The sequence below is a fragment of the Equus quagga genome, unplaced genomic scaffold, assembly GCF_021613505.1.
Source record: "Equus quagga isolate Etosha38 unplaced genomic scaffold, UCLA_HA_Equagga_1.0 146_RagTag, whole genome shotgun sequence".
In the NCBI taxonomy this organism is placed as follows: Eukaryota; Metazoa; Chordata; class Mammalia; order Perissodactyla; family Equidae; genus Equus; species Equus quagga.
In genome coordinates, this window is record NW_025796728.1 from 4,837,455 (window position 1) to 4,853,217 (window position 15,763).

Sequence of the window (15,763 nt, forward strand, 5' to 3'; positions counted from 1 at the left end):
TTTATATCAGAGAGCATTTATGAATTCTGTACCCACTTGGTCAATAAGCATGACCTAGAGAGAAAAATGAATACCATACCATGGGACATGCAGTATAAGTTTCTTGGTAATATTAAAATTCTCTTTTAAATACTTTTGCTATGCTAAGCAGGCATTTAAAGGTTATTTACTTTTCATAGCGTATCATGTGATAAATTCTTTTTTTTTTAATCATGGACTGTTCTTTCTCTAATCCCTTCCATTTCCAAATTGTTCAAACTATTGACTATTACAGTTCCTTAAGCTGTTTAAATTTTTCTTCCAGGTGAATATACTGTAATGACAGCTCATTTCCACTTGAAAAGAAAAATTGGGTATTTTGTGATTCAGACCTATCTGCCTTGCATCATGACTGTCATTCTCTCCCAAGTGTCATTCTGGCTTAACAGAGAATCTGTGCCTGCAAGAACGGTGTTTGGTGAGTGACTAACTACACACTTGGTTGTACAGCACGTTATGTTTTGTAGCCTGCTTTCAAAAGCATTCTCTCTCTCGGTACTCACATCAGTAATTTGTAGGATGTGGGGTAGGGAGTATTGTTTCACCTTCTAGACGAGGAAACTGAGGCTCAGAGAGTAAAATACAGAGTCACTGCCACACTGTTAATAAGGGATATTAACAGTACTCAGATCTTCTGGAAATACATTGTATTCTTTCTCTTAAATAATTTTGCTTCTCAACATTTGTCTCCGGTATAAGGAAAATACTCTTAGAGGTTTTCATTTAGAGTATAACAATACCATATTTCTAAGCTTTCCATATTTGTTTTTGTTGTTTTTAGATAGACAAAGATGATCTTAATAGTTTAAGTTAGAGAGAGAAAGAAAGAGAAGGAAAGAGAGAGAGACCCCTTCATTCACTACGATTAGTGTGTTTATTAACAAAGTTAATTTTCTTGATTTACACTACGCAGGGGAATTTGGTTACTGCTCTTTGGATGTATGAACTAGGCTGAGCACACTTTGTGACAAGGTAGATTACCTTTGCATATTTAGTACACTCATTCATTTAGAAAACTTATTGAGAATCTACTCTGTCACATACTGCACCAGGTCCTAGAGATGCAAATACATATAAAATATAGTCCTTACATTCTACTAGCTCAGTATAGTGGAGGGCAACAGAATAAGCAGAAAAGATAATGGCAACGCGAGATGAAGGCATTATAAAAGAGCTATATACATGTTGTTCTAGAAAACAGCAACGTGGATCCTCTCTAAGAGAACTGAGTAAGTAGCTGAGTTAACATCTGAGCTAAACTTTGAAGGATGAATAGGAGTTTCTCAGTCAGAAGAGATGGAGCAAGATCCTAGACAAAAAGAATAGATTTTGCAATGACATCGAGAGATGAAAGAACATAGTGTGTTTACTGACAGTGAACTGTTTCAAGGTCAGTGTAGATGCAGATAGAATTATAGTTTGACGCTTAGATGAAAAGGACCTGGCAGACCATGTTAATGCAATGTACCTTTATCTTGCTTTATCTTGCTAGGCTATAGAAAGCCACTATAGTGTTGTGAGGTCATAGACGTGTGTAAAACTCTCAGAGCAAGCCTGGTATTTAATATGTGCTGTCTAGCTGTTAGCTATTTTTATTATTAATATGATCCTATTTGTACTTCAGAAAGATATGCCATCTTTGTGGAAGATGAATTGGAAAGTGGAAATAACCAGAGGCAGGAAGAAAAGTTAGGAGGCTACTGAAATAGTCCAGATGAGATATGATTAGATCATTCCAAAATAAGGCAGTAGCAATAGAGGAAAAAGACACAGGGTCAAAGGATGTTTGAGAGATAAAACCAATGGACTTGGTGAACATATATAGTGAGTAGACATAAAAGAATAATTTAGGATAATGTTTATGTTTTTCTGCTTCAATACTTTAAGTAGATAGTGTTGCCATTAAGAGAAGCAAGGAGAAGGGAGAGGAGAAGTAGGAAAAGGCAATGTAGTTTAAGTTGTGTGGATTTGGAAGGTCCTTGTGATATCAATTTGATGTTTAGTAGACCAGTAGAAATTAGTATATGGAGCATAGATGAATTAGGGAATGTCATATAAATATGAGAATCATTAGCTGAAAGTTAATAAAACTTACAAATCTAGAGCTTATCTCCTAGATAAATTAGGTGACTCAATAAGTGAACAGAGGACAGAATCCTTAAAAATGTTAAAATTGTAGGATTTAAGAGATAAAAAGGAATTAATTGAAATGCTCAGAGAATTAGGAAGGAAACTAGTAGAGAACAATATAGTAGAAGGAAAAGAGGAGAATTTCAATATATATCATAGAGACACACAGTCACACACACATACACAGCCATTTTGGATCTTCAATGTCAAATATGCACAAATAACTCTAAAATGCGTTGAGTGAAGTTGACTAGCAGAAGGTTGCTGACACTAATGAATGCAATGAGAACAGTTGCTTTGGAGTCAAGTCAGATTAAAACGGGAATAAGAGGTAAGAAAGAGGAAGAGCTGGTGTAGAACAAATTTTGAAGGAGAGAGAGAGAAACATTAAGGTAGCTAGAGAGAGAAGTGAGTCGTTATTATTAATATATTATTATTAGCTTGGAAATTTGAACAACAGGGGCAATGACTTTATGTCAAGTGACATACTAAACATGTCACTACTTCTTTACTTCTTATTATTGACCATGAAGTAGATTATAATATCCCTCCTTTAAACAGAAGACTCATGGAGACTCTAAAATTTTATCTTGTCCAAGCTCTTGACCTTACTCCAGAGCCTAAGTTCTTTCAACTGCACTATGCTGCCTTCATGTTGCTCTTTTAAGTGGAAGAGTTCAAGAAAGAAAAAGGATACTTAAGATATAGAAGAGGGAGAGATTTCTGAAGTATTCTAAAGAAAATACTTGGAATGGAGTTGGGTTCACCAGTAGAAAGAAAGAATCCTGCCTCTCCAACATAGAATGGAAGGAGCTCAAAATGGGCTTTGTTGGTGCTTTCCTCTTTCCAAATCATCATGTGACTATTTAACAAACACATAAAAAATTTCTTTATCTGGGAAAAAAGGCCTTTTATTATTACAATATTGGAGGAACAAGTTTGCTTAGAGGCTTAAGTCACTAATTATAAGTATGATATAGACTGTCAATAACATCAAGAAATACTACAATAAGTTAAAATTACAACGAAATTGTGTAAGATAGATAACAGAACCTTTTTGCAGTTGAGATTTGATGGGGAGTTTTAGAAATCTCTAAACAAACACGTTATGCATTAGGGATAGGAAATGGAAGGAAAGAATGGAGAAGAGAATAGAAAGAGCATTTTTTCTTTTAAAATGTATGTACACATATAGAAAAGTTAAAAATATATACATTTAGGAACAAAATTTAAATTTTACACTTTATGCTAGAGTTTTATTAATTTGGGTTAATCGTATGACTGCAGTGGCTGGCTTGAAATTTATCGGGATATGTCTGTAAAATCAAGTTTAATTAAAGATTGTTAACATTTGTTTGTTATGACAATATCATCCATGTTTTCTTTGCACTAATATCACATATTTATGATCTATTTATTCTATTTCATTGCAGAACAATTGAAATAGTTTACATAGTACTGTATAATTTGGTTATTTTCCAAATACAAGCCTTATTCAATTATTTTTTGTCCTCAGTGAATAAGCAGTTGATGCTTTCATAAGCCACAATTGAATTATGTAGAAAAATACAATACTTATAGTTCATAATCCTTTAAGAATTGTGCATTTATGAAATAATAAAATGAAACTATATCTAACAATTAAATTTAGGTCTACATTAGGATATTATAGAGAATTCCAAGAGACTCTTCAATTCAAATTGATAGATAATTTTCAATATGAAGTACATGATATATTAATGCATTAATATATTTACTTGTTAATGCACTAAATAGTTCAAAAAAGACTTTCCTTCCATCCTTCTTCTCTGGTGCTTGGTAAATGTCCACATCTGCCAATTATTACATTTCATTACAGATATTTGGTTTACATGCATGTCTCAGTCTTCAGACAGAGTTTCTACACACAGCTATTAGCATAGAACTTGGCACATGGTAAGTGCTGTAAATATATGATGAATGAAAGACAAATAACTGGGTGGAGGGATAATAAAGTGATCCATAAAAATGAGCATTCCTCCATATTAAACTCACTGAAGAAACAATATTAAAAAATAAGAATATGTTCAATTCTAAGCCACAGTAAATGTTTTTTCAATATTGTGAGTACAACCAACAAAACAAACAAAGCACACATATACTCCTGCACATACAGAACTACAAAAATTTAATCTGTAAGAGAAACGTATATTGAGAGAATTAAAAAAATGTGGGAATGTGAACAAAGAGATGAGCACAATTACAGAGAACCATCTAGGAATAATGAAAGTACCAAACAAGAAAACATGCAGAAGTGGTAATGAAAGAAACAGGTACAACCTGGCAACAGCAAATATACGTTCTTCTGAAGTGCATGAGGAACATTCTCCAGAATAGATCACATGTTGCATTGTAAAACAATTCTCGATAAATTTTAAAAGGCTGAAATAATACAGTTTCTTCTCTGAACACATTGAAATGAAGCTAGAAATAAAAAACAGAATGAAACTAGAAAAGTCACTACTATGTGGAAATCAAACAATACACTCTGATCCAATGCATCAAAGAATAAATCACTAGTGAAATCAGAGAATACTTTGAGATAAATAAAAATGAAAACACAACATACCAAAACATATGGGATGCAGTGAAATCGGCATTCAGAGGGAAATTTATACTTATAAATGCCTACGTTAAAAAAGAAAGAAAATCTCAAATCAATAATCTACCTTTATACTTTTAAGGGATAGAAAAAGAAGAGAAAATGAAGGCCAAAGCCAGTAGAGGGAAGGAAAACATAAAGATTAAAGCAGAGATAAATGAAATAAAGAATAGAAAATAGAATCAACAAAACCGATGTTGGTTCTTTGATAGATTAACAAAACTGATAAGCCTTCAGCTAGACTAAGAAAAACAGAGATAATTCAAAAACTAAAATCAGAAATGACAGTGAACACATTACTACCAATCGTAGAGTAATTAAAAGGATAAGAGAATAAGATGACAATTGTACACCAATAAATTAGATAATCTGCATGAAATGGACAAATTCCTAGAAATACACAAATTAACAAACCTGACTCAAAAAGAAACAGAAAATCTCAACAGATCTACAATAAGCAAAGAAATTCAATCAGTATTCAGAAGCCCCCAACAAAGAAAAGTGTTGTACCAGATGCCTTTACTGGTGAATTCTACCAAACATTTGTAGAAGAATTAATACCAAACCTCTTCAAATTCTTACAAAAAAATGGAAGATGAAAGAACACTTCCTAACATTCTACATGTCCAGCATTACCCTGATACCAAAGCCAAAGATACCACAAGAAAAGAAAACTACAGATCAATATCCTTTATGAATACAGATGCAAAAATCCTCAATAAAACACTAGCAAAGTGAATCGAATAGCACATTAACAGATTATGTACCATCACCAAGTGGAATTTATCTCAGATATGCAAGAGTAGTTTAACCCAAGAAAATCAATTGATATAATATACCACATTAACAGAATGATGAAAAAAAACCCACACATGCATTATTATCTCAATAAATGCTGAAAAAGCATTTAACAAAATTTAACACTTTTCCTGTTAAAAAGAAACAACCTCAGAAAACTAGGAATAGAGGAGAATCTCCTTAAGATGCAAAAGGACATTTATGAAAACCCCACAGCTAACATCACATTCAATGGTGTAAGACTGAAAACTTTCCCGCTAAGATCAGGAACAAGAAAATAAACCCTGCTTTCACTAGTTATTCAACATTGTGCTGAAAGTCCTAGCCAGAGCAAAAATTAGTCAAGAAAAAGAAATAAAAGACATCCAAACTGGAAAGGAATAATTTGAAAAGGAAGAAGTAAAACTATATTGCATATGGTTGTGTAATATATACTGAAAGAATCAATAACAAAACTACTAAAGCTAAAAAACAAATTCGGCAAAGTTGCAGAGTACATGATCAATGCACGAAAATTAGTTTGAATCTTAACACCAGCAATGAATAATTCAAAAGGAAATTAGGAAAATAATTCCGTTTACAATAGCATCCAAAAGAATAAAAACACCTAGGAATAAATTTAACAAAGATGAAAGACTTGTCCACTGAAAACTACAAAACATTGCTGAAAGAAAAAAGAAGACCTAATTAAATGGAAAGACATCCTATGTTCATGGATTGGAAGACAATACTGTTAAGATGGCAATAATCTCTAAAGCAGTCTGTAGATCCAGTCCAATACCTACCAAAAGTCCGATGGCCTTTTTTTGCATAAATGGCAAAACTGATCCTCAAATTCATATGGAATTACAAGGGGTTACAAATAACCAAACAGTATTGCAAAAGAAAAACAAAGTTGGTGGATTCAGATTTCTCAATTTCAAAACATACTACAAAACAACATTAATCAAAACAGTGTGGTAATGATACAAGGATAGACATACAGACCAATGAAATACAATTGAGAGTCTGGAAACAAACTCAAACATCTATAGCCAACTGATTTTCAGTAAGGGTGTCAAGACCTCATAGATGAGGAAATAATAGTCTCTTCAACAAATGGTTGCTGGTTGGTTGTATGACCAACACGTGCAAAAGATTGAAGTTGGACCCCTACCTCACTCTAGATACAATTAATTCAAGTGGATCAAAAACTGTAATATCAAATCTAAAACAATAAAACTGTTAGAAGAAAACATAAGAATAAACGTTTATGATCCTAGCAGTGGATTCTCAGTAGATTTGACACCAAAAGTATTAGTAACAAAAGAAAAAAATAAATTGGATTTCATTAAAATTGAAAACTATTGTGCATCAAAGAACATTATCAATAATGTGAAAAAACAACTTAACAGAATGGGAGAAGATATTTGTAAATCATATATCTGATAAGCATTTAATTTCCTGAATAAATAAACAACTCTTACAACTCAAAAATAAACTCAAAGAAATGGATTTTGTAAAGGGGCAAAAATTTGAATGGGCTTTTCTCCAGAGAAAGTATACAAACGGCGAACAAGCACGGGAAATCATGTGCGACATCATTGGATTTAAGGAAATGCAAGTCAAAACCACGGTAACATACACTTCACATTCACTAGGGTGACTATAATAATTTAAAAAAACGGGAAATAAGTGTTGGCAAGGATGTAGAGAAATAGAAACCCTCATATATTGCTGGTGGCAATGTAAAATGCTGCAGCCTCTGTGGACAACAGTTTCATATTTCCTCAAAAAGTTCAAAAGAGAGTTATCATACAACCCAGCAATTTCACCTCTAAATATATAATCGAGTAATGAAAACATATGTTCACCTGGAAACTTGCACACAGACATTTGTAGCATCATTCCCAATAGTCAAAAGGTGGAAATAACCCAAGTGTCCATCAGTGGGTGAATGGATAGCCAAAATGTGGTATATAGTTACAATGAAACACTATTCATCCATAAAAAAGATTAAATCCTGATACATGCTACAACATGGATGAAATTTCAAAAACAGCATGCTAAGTGAAAGAAGCTGGATGCGAAAGGTCATGTATTTTATGATTCCTTTCATACAAATTATTTAGAATAAGGAAATTCATAGACGCATAAAGCAGTTTAGAGGTCTCCAGTGGATGGAGGCAGGGCAGAACAGAGAGTGACTACTTCCCAGGGATAGGATGCTCTTTCGGGGTGATGAAGAAGTTGTGACACTAGAGAGAGGTGGTCATTGAAGAATATGTGAATGCGTAAATTCCCCTGAATTGTACACTTTAAAATGGTGAGTTGTATGTTATGTGAATTTTAAAGTAATTTTAATGTCATGAGTTGAAAAAAACAGCATTGAGTGACTACAACAAGGGTTTCCCAGGATCTAGACTGAAAGGAATCTTCTCAGATACCTATTTCCAAATTTGCAAATTATAGAATCAAAGACAGAAAATTTTTTTTTTTAAAGATTGGCACCAGAGCTAACATCTGTTGCCAATCTTTTTTTTCCCTTCTTCTTCTCCCCAAAGCCCCCCAGTACATATTTGTATACTCTAGTTGTAGGTTCTTCTGGCTGTGCTACATGGGACGCTGCCTCACCATGGCTTGATGAGCGGTGCCATGTCCGCGCCCAGGATCTCAACCAGTGAAACCCTGGGCCGCCAAAGCAGAGCGCACGAACTTAACCACTCGGCCACAGGGCCAACCCCCTAAAGACAAAAAAATTTGTAGTGCCAAAAATAACAGAGGGTTTTCATTCAGATGACTTAAAAAATAGAACTATGTGATTTTTGGAGCACAAATAATGCAGAAAAAAAGTTTAATGGAAAAATTATACAATAATTAAAAACAGGAAGGAAATGACTAGGGCAGAATTGATATTCCAGAAAGATCTAAATTTATATGTAAATATATGACAAATTAGGTAAAATAAAATAATTAAGTATTTGTTTGATAAATGTTGTGAGGAAAGTAAAATATTGCATTGAAGTAAAGACAGAGATTTGGTAGCATAAATCACATAAATGCATATGTTAAAAGCAGCCAATAGAAAACTCTACCTGTCTAAGTATAGAGGAGAGGTTATTAGACGAACAAATATTTAACTTTGAATCGAAAGAATGTGTTAGTGTCAAAGCTGGTGGGTTTAACTATAACAAATGCTCAAAACTTTTTAAAGATTGGTAGTCAATAAAATGTATATAAAATTAAGAATCCAGGCTAGAGGCTGGCCTAGTGGCGCAGTGGTTAAGTTCACATGTTCCGCTTCTCAGCGGCCTGGGGTTCGGCGGTTCAGATCCCAGGTGTGGACATGGCACTGCTTGGCAAAAGCCATGCTGTGATAGGCATCCCATGTATAAAGTAGAGGACGATGGGCATGGATGTTAGCTCAGGGCCAGTCTTCCTAAGCAAAAAGAGGAGGATTAGCAGTAGTTAGCTCAGGGCTAATCTTCCTCAAAAAAAAAAACAAAAAATCCAGGCTCTATTTGAAGGTGTAAATTTTTATATCAGTTATTTACAGTACAGAATTAAGGATCAAAAAGTCATATTTTCATGTAAATTGAGACTGTTAGATGGTAAACATTCTTAGTATTATCTCCACAAGTTATTCTGTGTGAAGCTTGTAAATAATATAATTCTGTGTGAGTGTATGTGTGTGTTTGCAAGTAAAAGATAAACAAAAATCCTATATCCTGTCTGGAATGAGACTTGAAAGCTCCCCAGCCTCCTTATTCTACACCTTTATTCCATTCTTCATTGTATTCTGCCTCCTTTTGAGTTTGGCCGTTCATCGTCTGACTAATAGACAGCAGTTACCTAAGCAAAAGTTTCTACCTTCTCAAATTTTTGTCTCTGAATTCACAGGCAGATTTACAAGCTGGTGAGAGATCATTAAATCATCTTCCCTCCTCCTGCCTCAAGGCTTTCTGTGACCCATAACCCACCCAAGGAAAAAAACTATTACAGTTAAGAAATTAATATGACCTGGGAGAGAGATGTTAAATTTCCCAACCTTGCAGGTCTGGTTTCATGCTGTGAATAGAATAAGAAAACAGAGCAGACAAGACAGTAGGCAGAGGAGTTGAAATTAGAATGTGCACCTCTTGATATTAGAGACTTTGCTCCATTATACTGGGTTTTAACTATTCATTTTCTGTGTATTGCATTTATTCTGTGGTTTTGTAGATCCAGCTTGATATTTTTCAGATATTTCTTCAAAGGGACTGCCCATGTATTTTGTGATGATAAAAGCCTCTTTTGACTTCTCTGAATGTTCATGCTTAGTTCATTCAACACGAAGAAATACTTATTGAGCACCTATTTATCGGCACTGTCTGGATGTTCGGGACACATACTTGAGCAAAAACCAAACACGATTCTCTTCATGATGAGGTAGCTGCTCTCTGTTGCCAATAGTGTAAGAAAGCACTTGGACAACTTTTAACTTTATACCCCAGATTTTGTGCTTTAAGGCTCCCGTGAGTAGACAATACATTCACAATTTACAAACCTCATTTCATGTTTGTAAAAACATACAGTTTATTTTGTGAAATTGTGGTTTCTGGTCCTTTCAGTTACTTATTTGTTAATAAGTAACTTCCTAACTTATTTGTTAATAAGTCTACTTCAGAACTTCATATAAATAAGTAATAATCATAAAGAATTTGCCAATTATTGTCTGTATATTTGAAGCCAAATGATTTTTCAAATTTATGAGTAAGTTTACATGTGAATATATGACTGTAATTTTAACTATGAACATATGAATAAGCTTACGCATTTATATATAAGAAATATGCCCCTGATATTTTTGTCTTAATATTATAATCTGTATGGAACAGAAAGTTTTTTCTCATTCCTTTGCTTTCTTAGTGCTTTTCTCAGCTCTCATCTCAGAGGCCTGACAACCTATCATAATTTGAACTGCTTCCCAATCCTGACTCTTCTGCCCCCCCCGGTCCTACTCTATTTTTTTCTTCATTGCACATATCATCTTCCAATATTTTACATAAAAATCTGTTTTTGTTTAATTTCTGTCTCCCACTAGAATTTAAATTTCAGGAGGGCAGTTATTTTTGCTTCTTTTTTAAAACTGTTGAACAATAAGTAAATTAAACTGAGACAATAAGTAAATGGAAAATGATTTTAGGTAGATAGATTCATACATACATACATATATAGATGATAGATGATAGAGAGAGAGAGAGAGATGCAAATGATGGATACTTAACACATAAACATTTATTAGTTCAACAGGAGTTAGATTAGCAAAACCACAACCATATAGACTAAAAATGTAGCCAAGGTAGTTTCCTAATTTTCTTAATTAGGAAATCAGAATGTTACTTCCAAAAGAAGGTTGAATGGATGTTAGGTAAAAAGTGAACAAATTAAAATTATCCATTGCAATAGGTAGGCCGACTATGAAGTTTAGAAGGAACACAGTCCAGAGGGCTGCAATCACTCTGGTGCTAACTATAAGTTCAGGGGCTCCCCAAATCCCCCTCAGGGCTGATAATTCACTAGAACGACTCCCAGAACCCCTGAAAGCTCTTACGCTCACAGTTAGGGTTCATTACAAAGAAAAGATACAGATTAAAATTAGCCAAAAGAAGAAGCGCATAGAGTTGAGTCCAGGAAAAGTGCCAAATGCAGAGCTTCCATTGTCCTCTCCCGGTGGAGTCATGGACAGCATTACTTTCCTGGCACTGATGTGTGACAGCACATACAGAATGTTGCCAACCAGGAAAGCTCACGTGCACCTTGTGCCCAGAGGTTGTCTCGGGCTCTGTCACATGGGCATGGTTGACTAGTCTTATGGCTCATCTCAGTTCAGCTCTTCTGGAGGTCAAACTGATATGGCATGATCCCAGACCCCCACCCTAAATTCAGTTGTTACTATCTGGCTGGATCAAAGCCCCAGGCAAACAAAGTTACTCCTAAGCGGTTTGACATTCCAAGGCCTACAAGTTATTCCCAGAAGCTGAGGGCAAAGGCCAGACCTCTCTTGGGGTAAGCTTAAAATTCTTTATCGCCCATACAATATGCATTATAAAGCCAAATATTAAATATCTAACTATTACATTATCATTCTGAACTATCATTTTATCTGCTTCCTTTGTACCTTTATCAGTATTGTCTCTGGTCTTCTTCCTCTCTTTCTCCATCTTTCCTTCCCTTTATGCTGGTTCCCTCATCATTGTCTAATTCCCCATAGGTCTCAACATTTAGTCCTACTCTGGGACATTTTTTTCCCATTACTGGCATTCCAAAAAATTGCTTAATATTAGAAACGTCTTGTTTACAGTGGAATTGGTGAGTGAAAAATATGCTTCTTCATTTAGTTCTAGAAAGTCACACAGAAAATGGGCTCTGTGTACTTGTTGTGTGAAACTCAGCTACATACTGTGGGTGATCATAAAATTAGTAGATAAGAAGAACAGTCCACTGTAACTTTTGAGAACCCAGTCATCTAATAAGTTTACCATTGGTTAATAAAGAGATAATCATGATCTGAAGTAATGAATATAGAATTTTTTCTAACACTATTGAGTACTTACTACATGTTTGAAAGAATATGGCAGCAAAATGAAAAGCGCTTCTGTCGGATCCTGACTCCACTTCTAGGTTAGGCAACTGTGTGACCTCTCTAAACTCTAGATTTTCTCTGCTGTAATTGGTATAAAACATATAGTATCTACCTCATAGGGATGCTAAGAGGCTCAATCAAACAATATGTGTTCAAGGTTTCTTAAATCTTAAAGTAAACATATACTTTTATTGTTTTATATGTTCAACAAATAGCAAGTTTGAGTATTTCCTGAGAACCAAGGATATTGTAGAATGTTCTGTGAATCCAAGTGGTGTGTGTGTATGTGTGTGTATGTTTCTTTCCTGAATTCAAATTCCTTTAGCCTGAGTTTATAATCTCCAGTTCTACAAAATTTTAACTACTTCCCATATTTGTATACAAGGCCATTTCTTACATTTACTTTATCTGGACAAGCTGCTGAATCCCATAGAGTTACATAGAACTTAAAGGATGATAGATATAGATAGATAGGTAGATAGATAGATGATAATTTATGGATAATAAAATATGTTTACCTTTTATTGTCCATATATATCAAATCATTTTTGCATGTGTATATGTATAGATTGTAGTAGTTTCCAGTGTTTAAAAAAGGGTGATTGAAAAATCAGAAAATTTGGTAAAAGAGGGACTCATCTTCTTGCATGGCGACCCTGGACCGGAACTGAGCAGCAGCAGTCCTGTTGGCCGTGCCCCTGTAGTTTGTCTCATCCCCAACCACTCCCCATTGCCCACCTTCCTTATTTATTTTCCATGCCTAGGCTTTGTGGACTTTGGAATTTGCAGCCTATGGATCAAAGCATGCAGAGATAGGAAAGAGTATTCCATGAGAACTGGGTGAAAAAGCAAAAGCAAAGAGAGAGAAAGTCAAACTCATAGAAACAGAGACTAGAATGCTAGTTGCCAGGGGCTGGGAGTGGGGGTGGGGGCATCGGGAGAGGCTGGTAAGAGGGCACAAACTTTCAGTTACCGGATGAGTAAGGTCTGAGGATCTAATGTATAACATGGTGACTATAGTTGATAACACTCTATTGTATAATTGAAATGTGTTAAGGGAGTAGAACTTCTGTTTTTAATAAAAAAGAGAAAAAAGGGGGAAATATGTGAGATGATGAGTGTGTTAATTAACTCTGTGGTGGGAATCCTTTCGCTCTATATCAATTTGTCACCTTGTACAGTTTGAATATACAATTTTAGTTGGCAATTATACTTCAATAAAGCTGAAAAAATTAGAAAAGAGAGAAAATCAGAAAGTCCCCTGGGTACAGGCTCAAGAGTTGGGGCAGCCTTGGAAGGAGACAGAGATGGCTTTAATTGGAAAGTAGTGAGGAGGTGGCTGTGGGAGTGGAGTGCCTGGGTGGTAGCAGGATAGGGAAGCCGAGAACAGAAAGCCTGTGCAGGGCAGCAAACAGTCTCTGCAAAACTCCTTCCAAATCACTGTCTTCCCCGGGCACGGGCTGCGGAATGCTAACAGGCGGCACTTGCCACCTGGCAGCCCAGAATTGACTTTGGCACAAGGCAGCTCATGCTAATCAGGAAGCTGCCAGCCCACCGGCCGCCCTCCTTCCCGCTGTCAGAGGCTCAGCCCAGTCAGCCACTGCCAATCAGGAAAGTGACTGAAGCACAATACAGTAATAAGCCATGGCAAGGAAGATTAGAAAGCTTTCTAGTTCCACTCTAGAGGAGGGTTTAGAAGTTGTTTCAGGAATAGAGGTGGGCTGCTGAGGGTTCATTGATGAGAAAAAATTATTAGTAAGGGCATAGGAAGAGAATTAAAAGTATATGCTATTGTTTTGTCCATGAATTTTTTTTTGGATTTTTCCGGGATGTACAAATATCACGTCAATACAGTTATGAACATTCAAGTCATGAGGGCGGGTTAGCCAATCCCATCTCTTACACTGAAATCCATGTAGTCATTGTGACAAGAAAAAATTTTAAAACAGCATTTATTAAGCACCTTCTATGGTTCACATACTGTGATAGGCGCTTCAAATTTACTTGTTTAATTCTGAAAAAAAAAAAAAAATCCCTGGTTAGGAAAGTAACTATCCCCCCTTTTTCAGACAAGAACATTGAACCCCAGAGATGTTGAGGCTACTCTGTTATCAGATAGCAGGTCAGTTACAGAAAAAAATTGACCTTACAGCTCTCTGACTCTAATGCTCTCACTTTTTCTACTGCACCATTAGGCCATCAAACTATTTTTTACTTTCTTTTTTTTTTTAAGAGCCTGGAGTCAGAAATATCCCAGGTGATTGCTTCCTACGTGGGTAATTTCTGTTTGAGAGTCAGGCTAAGCAAACATATCAGAACTTGAGGTGAACATTCAGATTTGACTTCTTCTAGTTAACTTTTAGTATCAGCAGCCTCTAATTGAAGTCGTTCAGACTCCTTGCCCTATTCCTCGCCCAGAAATCGATGCCGTCAGATTATAATATAGCAACTAATACATTAAATAGCTTTTCCAAGTTTGTTCATTTCCAGGTGTCGTATTCTGCATTTTATGCAAAATTAACCTGGTTAACCCAAGTCTTTATAGAGAATATGAGGGAGATTTCGGGTTTTCAAGGGAACAGTTTTTTTGTTCTTGTTTTGTTTTGATTTTTTTTTTGTAAACATAGTTTTTGTTTTCTTCACTTAAGCTTTGAAATAACAGAGTGGAAAATAATAGCTTTTTCAACTCTGATTATTCTACTATTTATACAAGTTTAGGTCATTAAATATTTAGTTTTACTATAGGAAAATTTTGAGTGCATTTTTATTCTTGGTTTTTTAACTCTCCAGAAAAAGAATGAAAACTATTACTTGTTTTCAAATACATCCCAGTCTTTTAAGGAAATGTCTTCCGCTTGGGTGACTTTTTGGTGATAAAAATTCTTTAATAATACATTATTCATCACAAATAACATAATATCTCCCCAGTTAAATCACCTCAGGGAGCTAGAAGAAATCACCAAAACTGGTAACATTTGAACATTCACGCTGCATTTTATAGCAGTGCAATTACAAGATTGAAATAGTAAAAGAATTTGACAGCAATGAGGCGTTTTATAGGAAAGTGTTTTCTGTGGTCTCTTGTTCTTTTATTGCCTTATTGTCATCATACTGAATATATTATTTTCTTTTAAAGTCATGAAATGAGAATATTACTGTCTTAGTTCAAACTGCTTTAACAAAGTGCCATAGACTGGGTGGCTTATAGACAAAAGAAGTTTATTTCTCACACTTCTGGAGGCTAGAAGTCTGGGAACAGGCTGCCAGCACAGTGGGCTTCTGCTGAGAGCCCTTTATCAGGTTGCAGACTGCTGCCTTCTCATTGTAGCCTCACGTGACGGAAAGAGAGTGAACTAGCTCTCTGGCTTCTTCTTGTAAGGGCACTAATTCCATTCCTGAGGGCTCCGTTCTCATGACAAATCACCTCCCAAAAGCGCCACCTCCAAGTCCCATCACATCGGGGGGTTAGATTTCAACATATGAATTTCGGGGGATGAGAGACATGCAGTCCATGACAAATACTGTAACATTTAGCAATTGTATCATATTGG

The 15,763-nt window shown here is 35.3% G+C and overlaps 1 protein-coding gene across 1 annotated transcript in view; it reads left to right on the forward strand.

The window, feature by feature from the left end:
• Positions 1-15,763, forward strand: part of LOC124232976 (gamma-aminobutyric acid receptor subunit alpha-2) — a 127,411-nt gene that overhangs the window by 78,160 nt on the left and 33,488 nt on the right. The window contains exon 8 of the mRNA XM_046649955.1: positions 305-457. Within this exon, the coding sequence (XP_046505911.1) occupies positions 305-457 (153 nt within the window). The remainder of the gene's footprint in view (positions 1-304; positions 458-15,763) is intronic.